The sequence below is a fragment of the Perognathus longimembris genome, chromosome 10 (assembly GCF_023159225.1).
Source record: "Perognathus longimembris pacificus isolate PPM17 chromosome 10, ASM2315922v1, whole genome shotgun sequence".
In the NCBI taxonomy this organism is placed as follows: Eukaryota; Metazoa; Chordata; class Mammalia; order Rodentia; family Heteromyidae; genus Perognathus; species Perognathus longimembris.
The window spans coordinates 13,805,912-13,831,518 of NC_063170.1; the positions used below are offsets into that span (position 1 = coordinate 13,805,912).

General features: G+C 53.8%; 1 protein-coding gene across 1 annotated transcript; it reads right to left on the bottom strand.

Moving 5' to 3' along the window:
• Positions 1-545: 545 nt before the first annotated feature.
• Positions 546-24,719, bottom strand: Bean1 (brain expressed associated with NEDD4 1). The gene is made up of 5 exons (XM_048355429.1): positions 24,614-24,719; positions 16,308-16,414; positions 6,899-7,159; positions 3,870-4,020; positions 546-1,749 (listed from the first exon to the last, which is right to left on the bottom strand). Exons 2-5 carry the CDS (start codon positions 16,330-16,332, stop codon positions 1,416-1,418), a joined length of 771 nt encoding a protein of 256 aa, XP_048211386.1. The 5' UTR covers positions 16,333-16,414; positions 24,614-24,719; the 3' UTR covers positions 546-1,415.
• Positions 24,720-25,607: the final 888 nt, after the last annotated feature.

The following is a 25,607-nucleotide window of genomic DNA, read 5'->3' on the forward strand; positions in this document are numbered from 1 at the left end:
AACCCTCTGCTTAAGAAAGGGATGGTTGAATTAATTATCTTAGCCCTTCATTGGAGGAAGTGAAGTGAGGGAGGGGGATGGCTGGGGGCGGGGCATCTACTGTTCCGGAAGGGGGAGGACAGCGGACACCCTGCTCCCAGCTGTGGGCAGATGCTGGCTGGGACATTCTGAAGATGCTTAGCCACCACACTCCGCAGGCAGGCCAGGTCATCAAGGGTCATCTCTGATACCTATGAGCTCTTGGATGTTGATTGCTAGAGTTCAGAGGTCAAGATCTGAATCTTTCCAGAACCAGGCTGGCCTTGTAACCCCGTCCTGTGGCACTGAGACACCGGTCCTCTGGTGGTACCAAGGTGTTTGTTTTTGTTGGTCCTGGGGCTTGAACTCAGGGGATAGGCACTGTCCCAGGGCTCAAGGCTAGCGTTCTAGCGCTTTGAGCCACAGTGCCACTTCTGGTTTTCTGGTGGTTCACTGGAGCTAAGAGGCTCACAGCCTTTCCTGCCCTGGGATGGCTTTGAACCATGATCCTCAGATCTCAGCCTCCTGAGTAGCTAGGATTGCAGTCGTGAGCCTCTGGCACCTGGCTATCAAAGTGGTTTTGATGAGGCTGGGAACCCCTGTACTTGGACTGAGTTCTCATCTATGAGCTGCCACCCAGCTCAGGCTGCCTGGGTTGGGGAGGCGTTGGTGGAGCAACACGCTCTTATTTGGCATGGGCACCCCCGGGCAGCACTGGGGCCAGGCTACCCAGGCAGAGGTGGTGGGTTTGCCTTCTCTAAAGCTATCTCAGTCCTGGGGCAGTGGTTAGATGAATAGAAAACCATATGCTACCTCCACCCCTGCACCCCCCAGGGCCCAGCTCCATTCTCTGTAGCCTGGGGTGGGTTTCTGAGGTCATCTCCTAGCACCTCCACACTGAGGGTGTTGAGTTGGGGTGGGCTGTGAGGGACTTCCACACCATGCCTGAGTCCCCAGGCCTGTGTGTCCCCCCCTCGCCCCTCTCCCGGAAGTGGCAGAGCAGAGTGGAGAAGAAATGCCTCTCTTGCCCTAGAGGTGAGAGACAGGCACAGCGCATGGCAGAGGACAAAGCCTGGGGCAAGGGCCAGGAACAGGCAACTGACCAGGCCTGACCAAGAAGTTCTGCAGGAGAAAGAGAATTTGGGTGTAGCCCACCTGGTGAAGCCTGGGAAACAGAGAAAAAGCTGGGTTTTCTACCTCGGTGCTCCCCCACTCCTCCAGGGATTGGAGAAAGCTTCATCTGAATGAATTTGAACCCTTGGCAGGTAGTTTTGTGGGTGGGTGGCCCGTGTGCACACGCAACCACACGTGTGGGGCTTGTCAGCGTGTGTGTGTATGTGTGTAGAACCGTGTGTATGTGTGTGCACAGGTTGTGTGTGCTGGAGGAGGTGGCTCATTCACACAGCTCTCTCTGGGCTGGAAGCTGGGGTCCAGCGGGGGGCGGGCCAGCCTGGTGAGTTCCTTGGCCCTGGTTCTGATCCTGGCAGCGGCAGCAGGTCTGATGGGGAGCGGGCTCCACACACAGCCTCATAAGGTGGCAGTGAGTCCATGGAGACGGTGTAGAGGCCACCCTGGCCCCGGGTCCTCTGCTCCTGCTGGTGTTGGCGGTGACCGCTGCCTGAGTCGAGGGCACCATTGAGCGTAGGGCAGGAGTCGGTCAGTGAGTAGGGTGGGGGTGCATCCGTGGGAACATAGAGCTGAGTGGCTCCTGGCCCCACACACTCCTCGTAGCTACAAAAGAAGAGGAACCCGGTGGTGGGTGTGAGTGTCACCCCCCTAGCCACAGCCATGAGCTGCCCTGACCACCATGGGCCTCACCCCTGAGGACTTCGGGGAGACCCCACTCCTTGGAGGAGGGTGCTGGGTGTCCCTGGGATCTAGATTCTGGGCCTGACTGCTCCGGGTTTCCTTGTGGTTCTGAGCAGCTCTTGGTATCTGTCAGGGTGTCAGATGCCCTGGAGGCCATCAAGGGAGGCTATCATTTAGAGCAATGCCCAGCTGTGGGTGGGAGTCAAGGCACAGCTGCCCTCTAGGCTTAGCAAGGGGGCTCAGGCCCCACTGAGCTCATGGGTATGAGTTAAGAAGCGCTGCTGCCTCTCCAGTTGTCTGGGGGGAGGCAGGGGGCGGGGGAGACCAGGAGACATTTGGCCTGGGCCTGAGTGACTTCTGTCCCAAAGGTGGTGGTTGGGGATTTTTCCATGTCAAGAAGCTGGGACTTGGGTGCTTCACCCAAAGAGCAAGGACCAAGTTTGCAGAACACTTCCTGTCCATCCTCTCTTCCCACTGCCCCTATCCACAGAAGTAGACACGGCTCTTCCTTCAGGATCACCCACTTCCTTGTCTATAAACTTGGGGCAATCTCCACCCCCCCACTGGATTCTTGAGTGGGAAGAAGGTACTGATGACATGGGGGTGTGGCTCAGGGCAAAGCCTTGAGGATCTGAACATCTTCTGTCTCCCAGGGAGCCTAGCTGGCCTGGCCTGTGTGTGTGTGTGTATGTGTGTGGTGTGTGCGTATGTGTGTGTGTGTGTGTGTGTGTGTGTAGGACCAACTAGGTGAGCTCCCCTCAGCCCAGTAAATCTCTATTCCAGGACAGGGCCCACAGGGGCTGCTCCCATCAAAATTGAGGTGCAGGGCTGGGAATATGGCCTAGTGGCAGGAGTGCTTGCCTCATATACTTGAAGCCCTGGGTTCGATTCCTCAGCACCTCAGCACCACACACACACACAGACACACACACATATATGCCATCTGTGGCTCAAGTGGCAGAGTGCTAGCCTTGAGCAAAAAGAAGCCTGAGACAGTGCATAGGCCCTGAGTCCAAGGCCCCAGGACTGGCCAAAAAATAAAGAAAATTGAAGTGCATTGGAGGTGGGGCTGGCCAGGGTGGGGGTTGTGTGGGTGGGTGAAGGGTCCTGGGAGACAGAGCCCTCACTGAGTCAGAGCAGAGAATTTGGTTTATCTCAAATAGAGGGCCAGGCTGGGAGTTACATTTTGCTTTGGGCTAACTGGAGTCTAGAAAGGGCTGGGAAGGCAGCTGAGATGGCGTGGGGAAGAGAAGGAGACAAACTTGGAAGGCAGAGCTGATCACATCACCACCACCACTCCCGCCACGAGACCTGCCAGGCCCCAGGGGCTGGTGACACCTGTAGCTCTGAGGTGCCCTGGCCTTGGGGATGGAGACATTCCAGCGCCCGAGATTGCAAACACAAGCACAAGGGCCACTGGGATAATCATAACTGTTCTACACCTCGTACCCTACCCCTGGAGAGAGAGTCCCCAGAGGCCCAGGACAGCTGCCATGGGACCACCCTCCAATCTGCAGGGCTCCCTGATCCCTCTCCAGCAGCCTGAGCCTGAGGGAGCTCTGCTCATCTCTGTTGGTGGGTTCTGGTGACTCCACGACAGCGCACCCAGCTTCTGGAGGACCTGCTTGGTCAGGAGGGCCGAGGTGGTGGCCATGCTCATTGAGGCCTTTGAAGTTTAGGGTGGAGTGGGGACCGCTGCTTTCCCAGGGGCTAGCTTGGTGTCTAGAGCCCCGCCCTCACATCTCCGCCCACGTAGCCCCTCCCCTTACAGCCCCACCCCGCAGGCCTCTCCCCACAGCCCCGCCCCTCGAGGCCCCACCTCCAAGCCCCGCCCAAGCCCCTCCCTCACGGCCACACCCCTCAAGCCCTCCCTCACAGACCCACTCCTAAGCACTGCCCATCAAGCCCCTCCCTCACAGCCCCGCCCCTAAGCACTGCCCATCAAGCCCCTCCCCTCACAGCCCCTCCCCTCACAGCCCACCCCCACAGCCCCTCCCCTCACCGCCCCGCCCCTCAAGCCCCTCCCTACATGGCCCCCTTACCCTGGGGGAGCATCTGGGTACAGCTCTCGGAGCACCGTGGCATCCACGTCCCCGTCTGAGCTGACGTCCAAGGGTGGGGGCCAGTCTTCGGCGGGGCTGCAGGTGTAGTGCATCCTTCGGCTGGAGCGGCTGTGCGTGTGTCCGTCTGACACTGCAGGGAAAAGAGCAGCGGCCACAGGGGCCTCAGGCCAGGGCTGGGTGTCTTTCCTCCTGGGTCTGTCTGAGGCCCCACCTGGCCATCAGACTGCCCTCAACAAAGTCCCCAGAGTTGGAGCGTCCTTGCTGTGCTGGGTAAAGGGTGGGTGACGGCGAGGAAGCAGGGCTGGCCCTGGCTTGGGGGCTCCCCTGGAGGAGGGCAGTCTGTCTGGGGAGAGCTCTGTACTGGGTGGAGGAGCTGAGGGCTGGGGAGAAGAGACAGGCTTGAAGTAAGGGCAGGCTGCCTGGAGGAGGTGCTGCTGGAGTTGGATCTGTGGAGGATTAGCCAGGGAAGAAGGGAGGGAACAGAGCCCTGGAGCCAGAGGAGAGGAGAAAGAAAAAAAATAATAACGAAGAAGATGTGGGGCAGCAGGGAACCTTAAGCTGTGCCATTAGCCCTGCATGCGAGTCAGGGAGATGCGGTTAGGGTGGAAAGAGCTGGAGTCTGGAGGATCAAACTCCAGCCACACACTGTTCCCATTGGGCATCCCAAGGGGACCACACAGTATCATTTCCTTGGACTTAACAACACTGTTGAAGAAGGGTTGCAGGAACCAATCATCCCGAGTTCAGAGAGACTCAGTGACTAGCTTGAGGCCCCTGCTGAGTGGGAGGGTCACAGGGAAGTTGGGTGTTCTTTCTTATCCTTCCTTCCTCCCCCCCTCTTTCTTCCTTTCCTTTTCATTCCTTCATTTCCTCTTCCTTCTTTCTTCCCTCCCTCCCTCCCTCCCTGCTGGTTATACTCGGGCCAGTCTGGACCTTGAATCTCCTCTTCTTTCTTCCCCATGTAGCTAGAAAGACAGGCATGCTCCACCACACCCAGCCATTGGTTGAGGAAGAATCTTTTGAACTTGTTTTTTTGGCCTGGGCTGGCCTTAAACTGTGATCCTCCCAATCTTTGCCTCTCAAGTAGCTAGGATTACAGGCTTGAGCCACCATACCTACTTCTTTCTTTCTTTCTTTCTTTCTTTCTTTCTTTCTTTCTTTCTTTCTTTCTTTCTTCCTTTCTTTCTTTCTTTCTTTCTTTCTTTCTTTCTTTCTTGTCTCTCCCTCTCCCCCATTTGAGACAGTGTCTCAGTTGCTTCAAATAGCTGCTCCTCTTGCCTTACCATCCCAAGTGCTGGGATTACAGGTATGCACCACATACCACATGCTTTTCTCTCTAATTCTCATAATTAATTAACAGGGCAAGCCATTAATTGTCATTCTTCCGTCGTAGCTATGTGTCCCACTGACTTGTCTACTAGACCCTGCCCTGAGTCCAAGGAGCCCGCTAGCCTCTTCCACAGTGCCAGCCCCCTCAAGGCTGGGTTCTCCAGCCCCCAGTACTGCCCCGTGTTCAGCCTGAGGGTGGCCAGTGGGGCTACCAGGGCTCACGCTTTTCCTACCCACCACTTGTAAGCTGGGGTGATGGTCATCGGGAGCCACCTTAGGAGGCCCACGGTGGGGACTTATACAACAAGATGATACACAAGATGTCCAGGAGCCAGGTAAGCATTTCACCCTCTGCATGGCTGCCAGGCCTCTTGTTTACCAGCTCCAATGGCTGAAAGACAGTTCCTGCTCTAACCACTGAGCTCCATGGGAGAGGCCTTTTCCAGACCTGCTAGTCATCAGGGTGCTGGGGGGGGGGGGAGGAGGGAATGAGGGACCCCTGGTGGGTCACGTCAATCCACATAGTGACCTTTCCCTTCTTCCTTTCCCCGCCCCCTCCCCGTGTGGCTCTGGCTCCCTTTGGCTCATGGCATCTGCAGTGTGATGCACCCTTCTCAGGCTGGCACTGTGTGGCTCTGCTTTCTTTTCCTTCCGCAAAGGGCCAGCTGACTTCTGGACCCCAGCAGCCCCCGTGCAGGCTGTGTGGGGAGGGGCCTGGCTTCCTCCAGCCTGTGAAATTGTCTGACTTCCTTCCTGCTGCTTTTAGACAATGGGTCTCTGCTGGGAATGAGATGGTGTTGGGTAGCTGTATTCCATTAACAAAACAACAACAACAAAAACCACAAAAAAAAACCCCTGCATTCAGGTTACATATAAACAGGCCTGGGACTGGTCCCCAGAGGACTGACTGTGTTGAAGGATGTCTCAAAACCCAGAGACTTTGACATCAGTCATCTTACATATGGCAGGCTCTCTGGGATAGATTTATTCACTGCTCATTCATGCTATCATTCACCCACTCCCTTATCAATGTTCCTACTCATCCACTCTTCCCCTCACCAGACCTCTAAAATTCCTGTCTGTCCATCTTTCCGTTTACCACCCAACCCAGCTATCCCACTCCTTCCTTCCTTCCTTCCTTCCTTCCTTCCTTCCTTCCTTCCTTCCTTCCTTCCTTCCTTCCACATAACCATCCATCCATCCATCCCTCTGTCCACTTATCCATTCACCCATTCAGCCATCTATCTGTCCATCATCCATTCATCTATCCATTCATCCCTCCATCTAGCCACTCTCCTTCCCCACCCCTCCCTCCTTTTCGCATTCCTTCCTTTTCTCTCTCCTTCCCTCCAGTTCCCTCCAGGTACCAATTGGGACCGCATTTGGTGCAGCCTGGCCCAATAGCAAAAGGGGCTTGGGCGTAGGATTCAGTAGTAAGACACTCTTCCTCTGGCCTTCCCCTCTCTCTGTGTCCCTCTCTTGGTAGACCACAGGGACTGCATAGCCTTGGAGGACATTATGGTGGGCACCTGTGGGCTCTCCTGAACCACAGACCTCTAGGATGTCTTTCCCAACAGCTCCTCCCCTCCCCGCTCTACCTACATCAGGAGCTGCCACCTCCTTGATGCCATCTGGGTGTGATGGGTGACTGAGTGGCAGGAGTCTTGGGCCCAGCTCACCGTAGCCCTGCTCGTATTCCCGGGGTCGACGTCGGCGGTGGCGGTGATGGTGGTGGCGGCGCCGATGGTGGCGGTGGTGGCGCTGAAGCCGGGCCTGCCTGTCCCTACGGATGCTGCCCACGATGATGGTGATGCAGGAGAGGGTAATGACCACACCTATGACAGCACTCGCCACCAGCACCGGGGACACCAGCAGATGGCTGTGCTCCGAGCTGTCTGAGAACGTGGGGTAGAAGTAGCTGGTGCGGTTGTATCGTGCTACTGTGGACAGAGAGAGAAAGGAGACTGAGCGGGGTCCTCCACGTTTCTCCCTCCTTCCCCTCCTCTCCCATCACTTATCCCTAAATAAATGGAGGACAGCCTGGGGCCTGGCCCATGGATTCTATCCTGGCTGTTCCTGCAGGGACCAGGAGAACAGGCCCTTGCCCCCTGCATGCAGGAGCTTTTGGAAGTGGGAGCTGACTGCCTTTCCTTTCCTCTAAAGAACAGAAAAGACAATGGGGTTGACCAAGGTCATCCACCAATTAATGGCACAGCTGAGCCTTGAACTCAAGACACTCAGTATTAGACAAGGACTCAGCTCCACCAAGACATCAGCTTGAGAGGTCAACATGATTTTACCAAGGTCTTGGGAAGGAGCAAATGATTCAAAGAGAGGCAAGAGTATAAGGGCCAATCCTGCTGGCTACACAAATGACCTAGATATGTTAGGGGTTTATGGCACCATCCCAACAAACAAGCTGGGCGGAGTGCTCTTTGTCTGTGTTCCCAACTACATGGGGGGATAGGGAGGAAGATCATTGTCTGAGAGTGGTTTAGGCAAAGACACAAAAGCCTTATCTGAACAGCGACCTAAAGGAAAAAGGGCTAGAATTGTGGTGCAGGTGATAGAGCACTTGCTTATGAAGTGGAAGGCTCTGAGTTCAAATCCCAGTGCTGCTGAAGAAAAAAAGCACAGCAACGTTAGTAGCCTCGGGCATCTCATCATAGTAATGCAAAGCTAATAGAGAGAGGTGGTTCTTGTTGACCTCACCCCAGTACACGTTGTGGCATCTCATGTGCTTTCTTCAAACAGCACCTAGCCATGATCTGGGGGCCTTATTCAGGATGGATAAGCTGTCCATTGCTGGGGGCTGGAATGCCGTGCTTGAGACTGTCCTCCTTGCTTATGGCAGATGTTCTCAAGGCCTGTCTGATAATTCATGAAGCCTTAGAACACAGTATGTGTGGTGAAGTTCTGGTTTGGACAAGATTTATATTCTAGAAGCCTGGACCCCAATGTAACCGTATTAAGAAGTGATGGATCTTTCAAGAGGTGGGCTCAAATGGGAGGTAATTAGGTCATGGGACACTAATTTCCTTGGAAGGGATCGTGCAGGTCTCTGAGTGAATTAGGTCTCATGGGGGTGGATTAACCCCTAAAGAGTGCATTGCTATAGAAGAGCAAACGTAGCCCTTCCCCAGACTCTTTTTTTTTTTTGCCAGTCCTGGGCCTTGGACTCAGGGCCTGAGCACTGTCCCTGGCTTCCTTTTGCTCAAGGCTAGCACTCTGCCACTTGAGCCACAGCGCCACTTCTGGCCATTTTCTGTATATGTGGTGCTGGGGAATTGAACCCAGGGCCTCATGTATACGAGGCAAGCTCTCTTGCCACTAGGCCATATCCCCAGCCCTTCCCCAGACTCTTGATTCCTCTTTTGCCATATGACTCCCCCCGCTCCCCAACCATGCTCTCACTATGCAATGCCATCTGGCAAGGCTGGTGTTATTCTCTTCGGCCTCCAAAGCAGGATTTTTTTTTGTGCATGAACTAGCCAGCTTCAAGAATTTTGCTATAGCAATACAAAGACAACTGGGAAAGAGAGCAGGGTAGGGAGCTCTATTGCTGGTTCTCCTCCTCAGCCATATTGCGACCTTGGGCATGTGCTCACCCTCCCTGGGCTCACCTGAGAGGGGGCTTTTGTTCTTGAACTGTTCTCACTCCAGGATGGTGGATGGTTCTGTGAGGGGTGGGGGCAGGGCCGGGAACCCCGAAGAGAGGTGAGGGAGCTGAGATCAGCGCTGGCCCCAGCCTAGGGGACATGCAGGGCCGGGAATTGGAGAGGGACTATTGCTGGCCTTGTATTGTTGAGTGGAGTGTGAGGCGGGCTCCCTGAGCGCGCTGGGTGCAGGGAAGTCTCTGATTATACAGGGAAGGCACAGAGACCTCGGGGTGCTGAGTCGACATCTTTTGACTATCATCCTGCCTCCTCTCCCAGAGATGCTGAGGACAGGGAGAAAGCGGAGGGCCAAGGACTCAGGTCTGATGGATGGTGCCTGTCACAAAAATTCCAAAAACATTTATCACAGGTCCACTTTCCTGGCGAGCCGGGGCTCAGGCAGGGCGCTTCGGTGTCTACAGCAGACGCTGACAGGGCGGGGCCAGGAAGGCAGTGGAGAACGTGACACAGACACCATCTTCCCCATCAGCATCCACACCGTGTATATCGCCTGGGGACTAATGGGAGGAGGCCAGAGGGCTGGGTGGGCCAGGAATGTTTCAGAGAGGAGGACGCAGCAAGCCTGGGTCTTGAAGAATGAGTTCACAGAACAAGATCAGGAGAGAGAGGGGAGCAGGGGCAGACACACAGGGCAGGGAAGCCCCAGAAGAGCTCAGGAAAGGGGGGCACACTGGGGAATGTCACCTTGAAGAAAGCTGCGTGTTTGCATCACAGGGCACGGACAAGGTTTCTCACTGTTCAGAAGTGTTCCTGACCCAGGGATGCATCCTCAGTGGATGTCAACCCACGTCCTGTCAAAGACCATTTGTGGTGTTAGGTGTGGAACCGACTGTGGTGGAAAGGAGGTGTGGAATGCAAAGTCACTCACTAGTCCTCAACTCTCCATGTATGTACACAACTGACAAATCACCCACCCTCCCAGGTGTCTTTAGAATCTACTCAGTCGCCCACCCATCCATTCAACCAACCAGCCATCATCCATTATTTCATCTACCCCCCCATCCATTGATCCATCCACGAACCCAGCCACCCACCCATCATCCAATCATCCATCCAACAATGCATCCATCCATCCATTCATTCATCTGGCCACCATCCACCTTTCTATCTACCCACTCATCATTCATCCATCCATCTCACTATCATTACTCACTTCATATATGGGCCCTCCAACCAGCCATTCATCTACTACTCAAATACATCCATCCACCCATCATCCACCCATCACCCATCCATTCATCCGTCCATCCACTATTTATTCATCCATTTATTTACTATTTATCTACTTATCCATCTATCCATCCACTATTTATTCATCCATCCATTTATTTACTATTTATCTATTTATCCATCTATCTATCCATCCACTATTTATTCATCCATTTATTTACTATTTATTTATCCATCTATCCGTCCATCCATGCATTCATTCATCCGTCCACCCACCCATCCACTCATCCACCCGTCTATCACTTGCTGATACTCCCCAAGTGCTTACTCTGTATACATATTAGTCAAAGGAAACACAACTATTAAGCCAATTGAAATCATTCTCTAAAACTGGAAATCAAGAGGTCCACATGGGTGTCCTGGTACTGAGAAGGGGAGACTGGGGCCGTCACAGCATTCTCTGGTCCCAGATAAGCCAAGCAATTCTGCTTCCAGCTGTTTTACATGACAGAGTTAGCAGGAGATCATTCCACTGCCATATAGAAAGTTTCCAACCATGGTGTTAAAATAGAACTGGAAAAAGTTATGTGACCACCCACAGGTCCTTCATAATTCTAAAGAAATGAAACATCATTAAGAACTCCAAAGAAATAGACATCTAAAGAAATAAGACATTATTCATATACATCCTGCCATGCTACTTGAATAAACTCAATAAAATTAACTCATGCATCCCTCTGATGTCCATATCCCTTGGCTTTACCACCTCCCTTGGCTTTACCACCTCCATTCTCATTCATTAAGACTTTATGTCTGGTGTGAAGAAAAACTTCCACATTGGAACAGCTTCACATACTGCTTTCCCTAGTTCTGCAGGGGGGATGGTGAGTCAGTCGGCTGACATTACAGAAACCATCAGTGAAGAAATTAGACACTCACAGAGCTCATACCAAATTCACTCTTCCTTCCTTCCTTCCTTCCTTCCTTCCTCCTCCTTCCTTCCTTCCTTCCTTCCTTCCTTCCTTCCTTCTTTCCTCACTCCCTCCCTCTTTTCCTCCCTCCCTCCCTCCTTCCCTTCCTTCCTCCCTTTCTTCTTTCTTCCTTTGTGGTAATAGAGTCTGAACTTAGGGCCTTGTGCTTGCTACACAGGCATTCATACCACTTGGCTAGATTGACTAGATTACACTTGCTGTAGGTTATTTTTCAGATATAGTCTCATGCTTTTTACCCAGATGAGTATAGACTGTGACCTTCCTATCCGTGCTTCCTGCATAAACTGGGATTACAGGCATGAGTTATCATGCTTGGCCTTTGAATTCTTAGAATCACCATTGGCTTGACCTCTTTCACATGTGCTTCTTGTTGATCGTCTCCTAGAGTTGCCTCTTGGTCATCTTCACAAAGAACTTGGGGGTTCTCTGACACCAGTTTGTGTGATGAGTAGGAGGAGGGGGTACACTGGGAGGAAGTGCCGTTGCTGGGGATGGGAGTAGGGTTGGCTGGCCCCACCCACGCGCCACAGGGGTCTTAGCTCCTACCCCAGCTTGCGTTAGAAGCCTCAAAGTCATGGTGCAGAAAAATGACCATTAACTCTAATGTGAACTTTCCAGGAAGCTCCTGAATAATTGATGTGGAAAATGTTAAAATTCCTGAGTGCTGCGAATGATCGTTGGCTGTCCCTCCCGAGGGCCTGGGGAGGGCCTTGCTGTCCACCTGCTGTCCCTTACACAGGTCTCAGTCCCCAGAACAAGCTGCTCTGGCTGAGAGCTGTGTTCTCAGGGTACTGACCCAAGTTTTCCGGTGGTTCTGTGCCTCAGATCCCACACCAGTTTAAGAAGCTGCAACTTTTCTTTGGTCTGAGATTGGGACTCCATGTTAAATATTTCCCCAAAGAACTTTTTTCTCTGTATAGACCATGAGAATCATACTATTGATCCTCTTTGCCTTTTTGCTTTGGCCCCCAGGATGCTTGGTGATGGTAAAGAAATCAGTCTTTCCCCAACCTTGGTGTTAGCCTCAGCCAGCGTCGACAACTCACAGATGGCCTGTGTGAATGAGATCTGGTGGATTAAGCCCGACTTAAACTCCTAAATTAGGGGTTTGTGCAGATTGCCATTACATTATTTGCTGTTGGAGTTGAATGATTGTCCCGAAAGATGCTCCTGGAGGTAGTGAATGCAGATGCTAGGTGCCTGGCTCAGAGACATTGGCTAGGATAATTAACAGTTGTGCACTTAAGTATCCTCATCTCAACAATAGAGGAAGAATCTCTCAGGGTGTTTCTGTGGGTTAATGACATAGTTATATAAGTTACATAGGCACTCCATAAATGTACCTCTAAAATCTGGACAAAACTATCAAATCTGGATAAAACTATCAAAACTATCAAACCATCACAGTTCAAGCAAACAAATCAACAACAACAAAAATCAAAACCCCAGACTGGGAATATAGCCTCATGGTAGAGAGCTTGCCTCATTTACATGAAGCCCTGGGTTCGGTTCCTCAGCACCACATATCTAGAAAAAGCCAGAAGTGGCACTGTGGCTCAAGTGGTAGAGTGCTAGCTTTGAGCATAAAGAAGCCAGGGACAGTGCTCAGGCCCTGAGTCTAAGCCCGCAACTGGCAAAATAAATAAATAAATAAATAAATAAAAATAAAAATTCAAAGCCTCATCCATATTTAGGTTCTTGACCTTGAGTTCCTTAAACAGGATTCAAAAAGTTCTGACTACTAACAAATGGCGAAGTTGGACAACACTGAAATGAAGAACTTTGGTGGGAGTTTTAGATGAGAAACGGAAGAGGGTAGTGTGGGTGACTGAAGAGCTGTGAACAGGGTCGAGGCCATGGCTAGAGAGCAGGAAGCTTTTGAAAGAAGACCTGCTAAATACATTGGAACTCTGCAATCTTCCCCAGGACCTTGGGGAATGTGGACGTGGTTGTTGATGTCAGTGCTTGGCACTGCTTAATAGATCCAGAGACACAAACAAGTCCCTCTTCCCACCACCATGGAAGCATCTACTTCATTTTCTCTCTAATAGGTTTGTTCTTTGCTGGATTCCTTTGTGGTAAGAAATATGTAAATCTTAGCAGCAGCTGGCAGGAAATGTGCATTATTTACTCAGATTTGTGTGTGTCTGTATGTGCATGCTAGTCCAGTGGCTTGATCTCTGGGGGGGGGGGGGGCTCCTCAGAGGCCTCGCACTTAACTTTCTTGCTCAGCTAGTACTCTATCATTTGAGCCATGTCTCCAGTCCTGCTTTTTTGCTGGTTCATTGGAGATGGAGTCTTGTGGAGTTTTCTGCCTGGTCTGGTTTCAAACTATGTTTCTTGGGATCTGAGCTTCCTGAGTAACCAGGACTATATAGTCACGAGCCACGTGTGGCTGACTCAAAATGTCCCTAATGACCACTTACTCCGTGTCTTTTTAGGATCTATGTTTCAGTTTTGATGCTATCTGCAGCAATTCATGCAGGTGAAATATCAAGTTCTTGGTTATAGAATTCAACTGAGGCGCTGGCTCTCTTCAGTTTGTATGGTATGCTTTTGCATTCTCTGCCAATGTCAGAAGGAAAGAACGACTGATGGCTCACGCCTGTAATCCTAGCTACTCAGAAAGCTAAGATCTGAGGATTGTGATTTAAAGCCAGTCTGGGCAGGAAAACCTGTGAGACTCTTATTTCCAGCCAACCACCAAAAAGCTGGAAGTAGAGCTGTGGCTCAAGTGGTAGAGCAATAGCCTTGAGCAGAAAAGCTCAGGGACAGTGCCTGGGCTCTGAGTTCAAGCCCCGGGACTGATGGAGGTACACACACACACACACACACACACACACACACACACACACACACACACACTGGATAGGTAAGCATTTCTCCAGCCTGTACACTTCAGCCTGTCTCATGTTTATACTATTTAGGCCACTGTTTTTAAGGCTCAGTATAATTGATATCTTAAATGAAGGCCAAGAGCCCACTACAGGTTTCTCAATATACAAATTCAGCTGTAAATGACACCCTGTCTGGGAAGCTGATAGTCCTGTTGTTTCAGATAATTAGATTTTTTGCTTGGAAGACATGCCGGCAGATTAGTATAGCAGACACAACTGATCATCCCATTCCCTCACAAGAATAATAGGCCAGGCATTGGTGGCTTACGCCTCTAATCCTAGCTACTCAGGAGACTGAGATCTGGAAGATGATGGCTCAAAGCTAGCCCAGGCAGAAAAGTTCATGAAACTTCTTGCCCTCAATCCCCAAGTCTCTACACAGATAGCTGACTCAAGGAGCCAGCAGGTAACAGTAGGACCTAGCCTGCTATGGTTTGTATGTTCAGAGTTCCCTAAAGGCACTGATGTTGGGGACCCCTAACCTGGAACACTATTGGGAGATGGTGGAACCTTTAAAAGGTGGGGCCTCAGGGTAGGACTTTAGGTCATGGGGGTAGGTGTGCCTTTGAAGAGGATATTGGAACTCCAGAAGCTTCTTCTCTTTCAGTTCATGGCTGCCATGTGGCAAATAGGTCTTTATCCACCAGGCTTCATGCCATGATGGTCCACCTTGTCATGGGCCTACAGAAGAAGAGGCTGAAGCCTCTGAAACCATGAGCTGAGATGGAAACCAACTTTTCTTCCGGATAAGTGGATTCTCTCAGGTCTTCATCACAGTCCCTGTCCTCCCTGCTTTCTTCTCTTAATCGCGAGAGATGCAGGCAATTCTGAGCCGTGGAGAGAGACGGTGGCCACAGGGGCAGTATTTCAAGTCTCTGGCGTGTGTTTGCAGAGCTGGGTTAGACTCCCGGTGGCCTGTGGAATCTGCGCATTCACCCAGAGCCGGGGATTCTTGTTCCCACGTTGTAGAGGGGGCAGTTGGGATTTCTATACACAGCTGGCTCCAGATCACACGGCTGGCAGCTGTCTGTGCCAGGCATCTCGTGCCACATCATACCAACCCTGAGGGCACCCCAGGGCACCCAGGGGCTCTGCCAAGCTGTAGTACCCACTTGTCTGTGAGCAGCCACCCTGAGCTTGGCACTACCTGATGTCTGAGAATCACAGGATGTCTCCTTCCCTTTCTTCAATTTGTCACAGTCTCTATCTCCCCTGGGACCTCAATCTCCTCCTCCCCACATCTGTCCCCAGAGGCCAGAGGAGGAGAGGCCACCCCCACCCTCCCCACCTCACAGGGAGCTCCATGGAGCTGCCATCTGTTGGGTGACGGGGACCAAGTTGGGAAGCATCTGTTTGTGGAGCCTGGGTCTCCAGGGAGTCCCGGGCTGTCCTTCCCAGCAGGGCCCAGATGAAGATGGCTCCCTGCCTCCAGCTTTCCCCCAGAAAGCAGGTGGTCCTCTTTGGAAGGCTGTAAAATGGCTCACAGACCTTGCAAGCAGAGGTCTTTCTTTCTACAGCGTTTGGCCCCAAAGCCCTCTGGCTTTCCTGAGCCAAGGCCTTCCTCTGCCTCCTCCCTCTGCCTCAGTTTTTCCGTCTATCCAATGTGGGGGGCAATATGAGGGATTCTGGGGGTTCCTGGTGATGGACAGGGATGAGCTGAAAGGCCTGGAGGAGAGATGCGGCTGGGACTTGGCCCATGCAGGACCAGCCTGTCTTAACTAAGAATGTCTGCCCACACCCTGAGAGGCCAGTGGATGATTCCACTCCCCCAGAGTCCACAGGAAATGACAGATCTGCTTCCGGTCATGGGCCATGGCCCCACTTTCCCTGCCGCCCTCCCATGGCTCCAAATGCTGTGACTCATTCCCTCTTCAGATCTTGTGAACTCTGGCTCCTAGCAGTGAGGTCTTACTTGGGGTGGTGGGCTTTGGGGGCTGCTTTTTCCTGTGGGGGGACTTGTTTGGCTGTTCTTCTAAGCCAGTAGAGGTTAGGGCTCTGGAAACAGAATGCCTGCGGGGCACCTGCTCACCTACATTCTTCACCCAGGCAACTTTTCCCCCGTACCCACTAGGAGCCCCGCACTGAGCAGAGGCTGGGGCTCCCTGGGAACAGAATGGGCATCGTCCCTGCTTTCTGGAAGCTCACCACAGTACTGGTTACCAAGTGAACTCCCCACACTTGGGGAGCATCTCACAGAGGTCAAGGATCTTCTTTGTTTTCCTTCCCCCACCCATCAGGCCCCAAGGAAGCCCTGGTCAGGCCCCTGACTCTCCTCTAGCCATTCTCACAACCCCTTCCCCAGGCCGGGCAGAAGCTGGGTTGGAGTGGTAGACAGATAAGGAAGAGACTTACAGGGGCAAGGGCATTTGAAGGACATGTAATCCTTGGGGCAGAACAGTGAAGCCAGCCTGCCCACAGGCACAGCTCTGACTTCTCACGGGGAAGGCCCTTCCACTCCCCTGTGGAGACACAGACAGGCAGGTAGGAGGTGGGTCTCAAGAGGCCGCTGGCTTCCCCAAGCACAGGATAATACTGAGCATAGAAATGGTCGGTAAGAGGCAGGGCCACAGGCTCCAATCTTGGTTTCCCTCAGGGACTCTATTATGTGTGTGCTGGTCCTGGGGCTTGAACTCAGGACTTAAGCACTATCTTTTAAGCACTATTTTTACTCAAAACTAGTGCTTCACTACTTGAACCACAGTTCTACATCAGTTTTTTTTCCCTCTGTTAATTGGAGATAAGAGTCTCATGAACTTTCCTGCCTGAGCTGGCTTTGAACCACGATCCTGGATCCTCAGAACTTAGCTTCACGAGCCGCTAGGATTACAGGCATGAGCCCCCAGAGTGCCCGGCTTAGTGGCTTTTTATTTAGATCTATTTTTCTCCACCAGGCAGATCCTGTGTTTTGATGGAGCCTTTCGGCCAAGCAAACAACATTGACTAATTGGTTTTTCTCCTGAACAAATGAATCAGAGAGGCCTCTCTTTGGGGAGTCTTGCTTGGAAGTCTGATTTCTGAGCGCTAATGTCAACTCAGCCACTTCCTGGCAGGGACTCTGGGCCAAGCGATTCACTTCTCAGAGGCAGGCTTCTGGCACCAAAAGCAGGACAAGAGCACTCAGTGCACTTGGAGAGTACGGGTGGTGGATAACAAGCCCCTGGCCTGCAGAGGGGAGCCTCACGGGTGCTCACTCTGCCAGCCCCCCTCAGAGAGTAGGAGGGAGGCACTAGACCCGGTACCTCTCTCTAGGTGGCTCCTGGCAGCTACCCCAGCCTTGCCTACTTCCCTAAGCCAGGGAACCCCTGTGGTTGGCCTGCCGTCCATTCTCAGTCGCCATGGAAACAGAGGGGCAAGCACTGACCTGGGAAGTCAGGGCAACAGGTGATCTTGCAGGGGCTGTTGGGGAGCTGTGACTTTACACCAGGTGGCCTAAGAAGAATCTCAGGGTCATGATCCTTATTTTCTGGAAATACACATGGGCATGCGTGTCTGCAATCACATTTGTGGGTGTGCTGGTGTGTGCTGCGTGTGCGTGTAAATGTGTGTGTCCAGGCATGGGGGACACAGGTGGGCTGAAAATCTACCTCTCCTGCTTCCACAGATCTTTCTCTCTCTCTCTCTCTCTCTCTCTCTCTCTCTCTCTCTCTCTCTCTCTCAATCTCTCTCTGTACAAACACACACACACACACACACACACACACTCACACAGAATTGGTTGTAGGACTCAAACTCAGGGCTTGGGCACTGCCCCTGAGCTTCTAAGACTAGTGCTCTACCACTTTGAGCCACTGCTCTACTTCTGGTTTTCTGGTGGTCAACTGGAGATAACAATCTCACAGACTTTCTGCCTGGGCTGGTTTTGAACCATGATCCTCAGAGCTCGGTCTCCTGGGTAGCTAGGTTAGAGGCTTGAGCCACTGGTGCCTAGTGAGCTCTATTGCTCTTAAAGGCAAAATGGATGACATTGCTCCCTTGTTGAAGCCTTCTGTAGCTCCTCAATGCCCTCAGGAAAATGGGCCTGGTTTCTTACCTCAACCTCCACAGCCTTGAGGTTTTCCTACTTCTCTAGCAAACTGGCACAACGAGTGTCTAATAGGCTCATGCTGCAAGGATGTCTAGCCACACACCTAACGCCTGCACAGGCCGCCTAGAAGTCTTGCCCTTCCACACCTGCTCTACTGTCCCTGCCCCCTGCTTCCATTCACTGGTTCCTCTGGGATGAAGGAGACTTCTACTGGCATGAGGAGGGACGCTGGGACTCTTGGGACAGGGATTCCAAGAACTCTTGACTTACAGTGTGGTTTTCCATGGTTGGGTTGAGAGTATGGAAGTCAGTGTATTAAGTCTCTGACTAGCTTGCGAAGGTGACGAAGGCCAAGCTGGTTCAAGTGTATATTCCCAGACATGGAAGGCTTTGGGGGCTCTTTGGCCTTCCAATGGGACTCATGTTAACTCAACACTTCCACTGTGCCAGATAAACCACTGTAACAGGCTCTTGGGGGGGGGGGAGAGGGAGATCATTTCTGGTTTACAAATAGGGGATACAGGTGACAACTTGCTCAAGGTCACAGAGAAGAGATGAAGCAAGAGCTGAGTGGTAGGGTCTCTGTTACCTTCAATGCCCTTCCATTTCCCCCACAGAGATCTGCTGCCCCTGGTGTGCTGGCTGAACCACTTCCTAGATACAGTGGATGTCTCGTACTTCTAGGCTGTTCCTTGCTCTTCATATACCACTCCCTCCTCCTCCACCTGGTGAACTCCTATATAGCCATCAACACCGAATTCAAGGGATGGTTTCATGAGAACTACCTTGAATGGTGGAGAGAAGGGTTCTACTGGGGTTTCTTCCACAACACAAAGACACCCTTCCAGACCAGCTCTGGTCCTAACTTACTCTAAATGAGCGCTCCTTTTGGGGCACAGAGGGAACGTTCCCTAGTACTCGGGAATGTGGGACTCAGCCAGTCTTGGCCTGATTCTAAGATATGAGGATGGGCAGAAGATGTTTTTGAATGATGCTAAGGAGATCTTGTGAAGAGCCACACATTTCCCCAGGCATCTGATCACCATGGTGACAATGAGACCCACAATACTAGGTCACCACTCCTTGCCCCATGCACCACAATCAGCCCTTTATACATCCTCTGGCTGCAATCCCCAGCAGCTCCCCACGCCTCACCCAACATCCCTGATTCATTTACCGAGAGCCTGTAACACCTATCCCTGGGGAGACAGGAGGACTCGAAAGCAGAAGCTGGATTTTCAAGTTCAAGGTCTCCCTCCTCCTCCTGGTGCCCACTTGAGGATCTCAGCCCACAGGAAAATCATGGTCCGGAGGCCTCAACTCCCTTGCTTGGTGGGGAGCCTGGCTGGAATCCATGAGAGAAAGGAGCTGGGGGTAGTTGTCCATAAGGACAAGTCCCGCCTCCCCCTACCTGCCATGGGACCAAAGGTGAGTCAATAAGAAGGCCTGGTACAGAGTAGGGAGACTGGGCTGGCTGGGAGTGGGGAGGGCCCATACCGAGGTCGAGGTCGTTGCCCTGGGCTGCTTGCTTGGCTTGTGACTCATCTCTGACTGGATTGTCTGGCTGGGATTGTGAGGGAGGGTGGGCGGGAGGCACTCCAGGTTTGAAATGGCTGAATGGCATACGGCAAGTCCTCGTTATCTCCATTCCCCTCATTTCCAGGCTCCCCAGCATACCTCCACTCTGGAGCCTGTGGCAGAGATCAGACCCACAGTATGAGACCTGGGAGATTCCTGCTCTGGTTGGAGAACAACACACAGAAGAGGGGAGGGGAGGGGCTTGGCTGTGTGCATGAGACTCAGTCAAGTCCCTGCTGCATCTGTCATAGGCTGTCAGCTCACTGGGTTTTTCAACTAAACCCTCATTTTACAGACAACAGCACAGAAGAATAAAGGGACCTGGTGGAGTAGTGAGCTGCCTTCATCCTCTGGGCTTTGGGGACCATCTGAAGAAGGACAGGTGCATGGCCAGCTTTTATCCCTTCTGGAAGGTCTCCTTGGGCTCAGGGTGGAGCCCTACAGGTCTTGGTCAAAGGATACAGGAGAGAAGGAAGCTAAAGGATTGGAGGGGGGTTCAGGGCATTAGGAGTGGTGGTGGGTGGCTATGCTAGGTGTCCAAAGTCCCTCGTGTACAACAGTCAGGCAGACTTGGATGGGGAGATACAATGTACCATACCATGGCAGTGGTAGAGCTCTTTAAGCAATGGAGCAGGGGCAGGTGTGCAGGTGAGCACAGCATAGGTACATAGAGTAAAGGTGGACAAACCTGGGTGGGAAGGTAATAGGTAAGCCAGGCAGAGGGAGCAGACAGGGCAAATGTCCTGGGTAGCAAAGTACCTGGGTCACACAGGACACACCAAGGAAGGGAGAAAGGGTGTGTGTGTAGGGGGGGGGGGTAGTTGAGGACGAGTCTGTCTGCTGAGGTGACTGGGACATGGTAGAGGTTGGAGAAATGAAGGCTGCAGGTGTAGAAGGTTTTAGCCCATTCCCACCATGTAGGATGTAGACAGGGACTATATGCATCTCACAGGGTTTGGTCCCTGGGGTGGGTGGTTGTCATGCGATCTCCTAGAGCTGGAGGATGAGGGAAATTCCCTGTGTTCATCTTGAAAGGGTCCCATTCACCTTCCCGAGGCAAAGGCTAATCCTGGGGGGCTACAAATGGGGTCCCAACCAACAGGAGCCTTTCTCTTGTCACAGGATGCTCTGTTATTTGAGGCTGAGATCTAGCTGGAGACATTCCTCATTCCTTGGGTATGTGGTATCAGGTTTGTCATGTGGTTCGGTGTAGGAATGTAGGGAACCCAGAGCAAAGGTGGGAAAAGGCCAGAAAACAGTGGCAAAGAGGTGTGCAGGAGGCCTTGAGCTTTGCCAACAGGTGCCTGGGTCCCCTGCTAGGGGTGTTAGAAAGGAGATCTCAATTTAGGGCAGCCTCAGCAGCAGGGAGGCCTTTTGCCTCTATGCAACATCTGGCCACATGTGTACTATGCTGGGATGGAGCAGGTGGGCCTAAAGGTTACCTTCCTTTCCCTGCACCAGCCCCGTATGGGATCAGCTGTCACTCTCTTCTGCCCCACCACTGTGGCCCGAATATACTATGAAGCTTGATTTCTTATCCACCTGCAGAAGATAGTCTGTCTGCAAGCAAGGAAGCAGGTTCTGACCAGGTGTGGTGAGAAGCCTGGTTTGGGATTCAGGAAACCCCCAGAGACAGAGGAGATTGACAGTGGGGGTGGAGCATGACCCAAGTGGTAGAGTATGTACCTGTCAAGTGCAAGGTCCTGAGTTTAAGTCCCACTACTGCCAGTCTAACCCTCTCCCTGCCCCACACACACCAAAGGAAAACATCTGAAAGTGTCTAAAACTTCTATGGCTCAGGGAAAATGAATATATTCTTTTACTCTACTCAGACATAAATGGATTGAAGATTGCCGTGGAAGAATCATCTTGATAATGAATTATATGTCACCCAAGTCACAATGTGCAAATGACGATCAATTTCACAAATTCCTAAGATTCCCGTGAGTCACAGGGATATTTAAGTATTCTATACGTAATGGAGGTAGATGTACTCAACCTTGCTAAGCTTCGGTCTTCCCAGGAACACAGTGGGAGCAATGGGAATACAATGGGACTCCCATACTCCCACCTTATCCCAGGCATATCAGGCAGCTGTTGCCAGGATTCAAAGAGAAAATAGTACCCAGGGCATGGCCATAATGCACACAGAGCAGGGCCCCTGGCAGAGGACCAGGTGGCTCTGTGCTCCTATGGGTCCTTCCCTCCATCCCACATCACCTGGTGGGTATGCCAGGTGGATTCCCAACTCCAAGGCAAGGCTGAAGCTCTGAAAGGCCGAGTAACCCCAGAATCATTCTACAAAAACAGACACATCCAAGTCCCAAGATCTGTGCTCTCAGCCACAACTGAGCCATGTGTTCATTTGCCAAAGCTCTGTTGGCCTCAGTTTCTCCTTCAGGAGGCGAATAGCGGATTTATGCTCTCTTTCCCCCCTCGCCTGTGCTCACACATTCAGGACTTAGGGTTTCAGGTGACAGTCTTCAAGGGGTGTCCTGCTGATTTGATCTCTGATCATGCGTGTATCCCCAGTACACTCCCTGTCTGATGTGCCCCCAAATACCAAGTGTACCAGCAGACACATAGAGAATCAGTTTCTGATGAACTCATTTGAGAAGAGGAGGGGTGGGAATTATGGGAGGTGGAGGGGAGCAAACCACACTAGGTGAGTGGGGAAGGGCTAGGGAAGGAGAGAGAGAGGGATTCTGTGTAGGAGTGGAGGGCACAGGTGTTCTGCTTGCTGTACCAAGTCCCCCCTTGACAACAGGTAGACCTGTTTTTGGATTCCATCCCCTGCTTTTGGCAGCTAGGCGGCAGGTGGCCAGGGACTCGGTGGGTGTCTTTTGCTTTCTTTCCAGTTGCATGCTGAGTACCACCTTGAGCAGGTGCTCTATCGGAGACACCAGCTACAAAGATGAGGGCAGATCCATTCCTGGGGGACAGGCCAGCTCTGAAGTTGTGACCTCTCACCAGCTCCACTTGCTTAGGTTCATCATGGAGGGTGGGTAATGGACACATTGCACCCAGCAAGTTGTCATAGCTGGGCCCTCAGCATGCCTGGCAGTTTCCTGTCTTCATGGCGGCTCTCACTACTGTTCTCCTATGTCACCAGCGGCATGGCCAAGCCACCTGAAAGCCAGATTGCTCCCCAGGGAAAGTGGTCCTCCTCGTACCTCCATGGCACAAAGTAGAAGTAGGTGTGCAGATTGCTTTGTATCCAGTGTACTGGCTGCTATCAGCTAAGAATACAGTCCATGAGTATCCCTTGTGGTCTAGTACCCCAACCTAGGAGGAGAGGCTGGTGCAGGCAGAGAACTCCTGGAAGTGCTTGAGAATGGGGTGTTCCGGAGGAGAAACTTTGGCTTTACAACTAGATGTCAATCTTGGCGAATTCCAAGGCCTGGTAGGAGAGGCTGGAGGAACCTCATGCCTTCCTGCCCTCACTTCAGGAAAACTCAGCATCTACCCACACTAGATACCCCCAAATGGACACTTGTGGCCAAATGTAGTTGTGTACTATCTGGGTGCACCAGGAGAATCATGCTATTCAACCTTCCTGTTTCACCTTCCTTGTTTCAAGTGGGAAAACTGAGGCTCAGAGAGACGAAATGTCTTATCTGCTAGTTAGGAAGCCAGTCAAGATCACGGTGTCTCTCCAAAGCGCCTGAACCGCCTCATAGAACCCCGTCACTTCAGAGAGGGAAATGGCTGCATGGAGGACCATGGGGATGTCCGAGGCGATAGTACAAGGGATATCCTTTTGGCAGGTGCCAATGGGCCAGTGTGGATCAAAACCAAGGAGGACCAAGGTCTTGGAGCCCTGGCTTCTCACACCTGTCACTTATGATCACCACCCCTCCTTCCAGCATGGGCCTGGCTACCTATGCTGGCACTGGAGCGAGGGCGATTGTCACTGCCCTGCCGGCGGGGCCCCAGGAGAGAGGGGAAGGGCCGCACAGGGCGAGGGAGGACGATGTCCAGCTTGCAAGGTAGCTGGGAGCCACAGCTGTGCCGCCAGCTATGCCGCCCTGTCGCACTCAGCCTGGAGTCCCTCCTAGAGCAAACAAGAAAGTCCCCCCAAAGGGGGAGAAGGCACCGCGAGGAAGTTCCCTCCCTCTCTCCGTGGTGCTGAGGCCGGACATGGGAAAGGGATAAGGCCCTCCCCAGCCCCCTCCCGGGCGACCCCTCCGTCGGCGGGTCAAACTTCCTGGCTCAAGGGGACGTAAGGAGGGTCCAAGTTCAAAATCCGCAAAACCTCAGTCCCCTTCTCTCCCACTTCGGCCAAGAGTGCGCTTTAGTTTGACCCGGTTGTGTAGATTGCTCAGGCGTCCCCCAAACCCGACAACACAAGCCCCCCTGCAGGGGGTCGTTGCTGGTCATCCAGGGAGACTCCCCCTTTCCTGCGGCCCGGGTGCGCCCAGGGGACAGCCTAAGTGCCGGCTAGGGTGGCCTCATCTGGGGTGCGGAGGTCTGCAGCATTCTCGGTGTCCCTCTCCGGACCGCGCGTCCACCTGCCCAGCGAGCCCCCGGCTAGGCCCCCCTCTTTACGCCCTCCCCAGAGCGTCCCCGGAGGGCCCCCCTCCACGACTTCCCCAGCTCGCCCCCGGCGGGAGCCCCCTCCATGATTTTCCACTGCGTCCCCGGCGGGGGTCCCCATGATCTCCTAGCGCGCCCCCGGCGGGGACCCCCTCCACGATATCCCAGCGCGTTCCCCCCCCCCCGGCGGAGACCCCTTCCACGCCCTCCCCAGCGTGCCCCCGGCGGGGACCCCCTCCACGATATCCCAGCGGGTCCCCGCCCCCAGCGGAGACTCCTTCCACGCCCTCCCCAGCGCGCCCCCGGCGGAGACCCTCTCCACGCCCTCCCCAGCGCGCCCACGCCCTCCCCAGCGCACCCCCGGCGGAGACCCTCTCTTCGCCCTCCCCAGCGCGCCCCCGGCGGAGACCCCTTCCACGCCTTCCCCAGCGCGCCCCCGGCGGGGACCCCCTCCACGCCCTCCCCAGCGCGCCCCCGGCGGAGAGCCCCTCCACCTGCTCCCCAGCGCCCGCCCCCTTACTCGGCTTGGCTGCCGCGCTCCGCCCCGTGCGCTGCAATGCCGGCTCCAGCTTCGGCTCCAGCTCCGGTTCCCGCTCCGGCTCCGGCTCCCGCTCCGGCTCCCGCTCGGATGCCACCGCGCTGGGGCTCCGCTCGCTCGGGCGTCGCGGGGGGCGCGCAGGGGCGGGGCGGGGCGGGCAGGCGAGGCGGGGCCCGGTCGCGCCGAGTCCTCCGGCCACCCGCGATCCTCGCCGGGGAGGCCACGGCGGCTTCCCGGGACCCAGCCTCGGCCCTGCCCTGCCCTGCCGCAGCCCCGCCCGAGCGCCCGCGTCCCCGCGCCTCCGCTTACGCCACCGTCACCAGCTCTCGGGGGGCCCCCTCGGCAGCGGCGGGGCTCCCGGGCCTCAGCACTGCTGCGCCGCGGCCCGGGTCATTCCTGCGGGGCGGGGGACTCCGGGGACGCGGGCACGGGGGGGGGCGGGCAGAGCCGCGCCCCTCTGCGCACCGACACCCACACAGCGGCAGGCACCAGCACGCAGGGCAGGGCTGCGGGAGATGCCCGGAGGCCGGCCCTCCAGCCGGACAGACAGACAGGCACGTGCGGAGGAAGGTGGAGCAACCACCTCCAGGAAGGACAGACAGGTTGGAAAGAGGCGAGGTTGGGCTTTCGGGCCGGGGCACCTGGCGCAGGGTGGCAGAGTTGCCCTAGTGGCTGGGCTATTGGGAGGGCACGGGAGCCTGCCACCCTCTGCTCCCAGTTTCCGGCTGGTGGATTCTGGGATGGAGGACATCACCTAGGCCTGGCTGCTGCCTTCCCTCTGAGCCATCAGTTCCTTCCTTCTCTGAGCCCCCCTGGCCTGCAGCCCAGCCCTGGCAGGTGCAAACCTTGGGGCTGGGGACGCGCTCAGAGGAAGAACCGACTTCCAGCACCTGTTCTGCCCCCACCCTACTCTGGGGCCTTGATGCTTCATTACCATAGAGCCTCTGATTACTGCACCCTTACTAGGTTGGTGGGG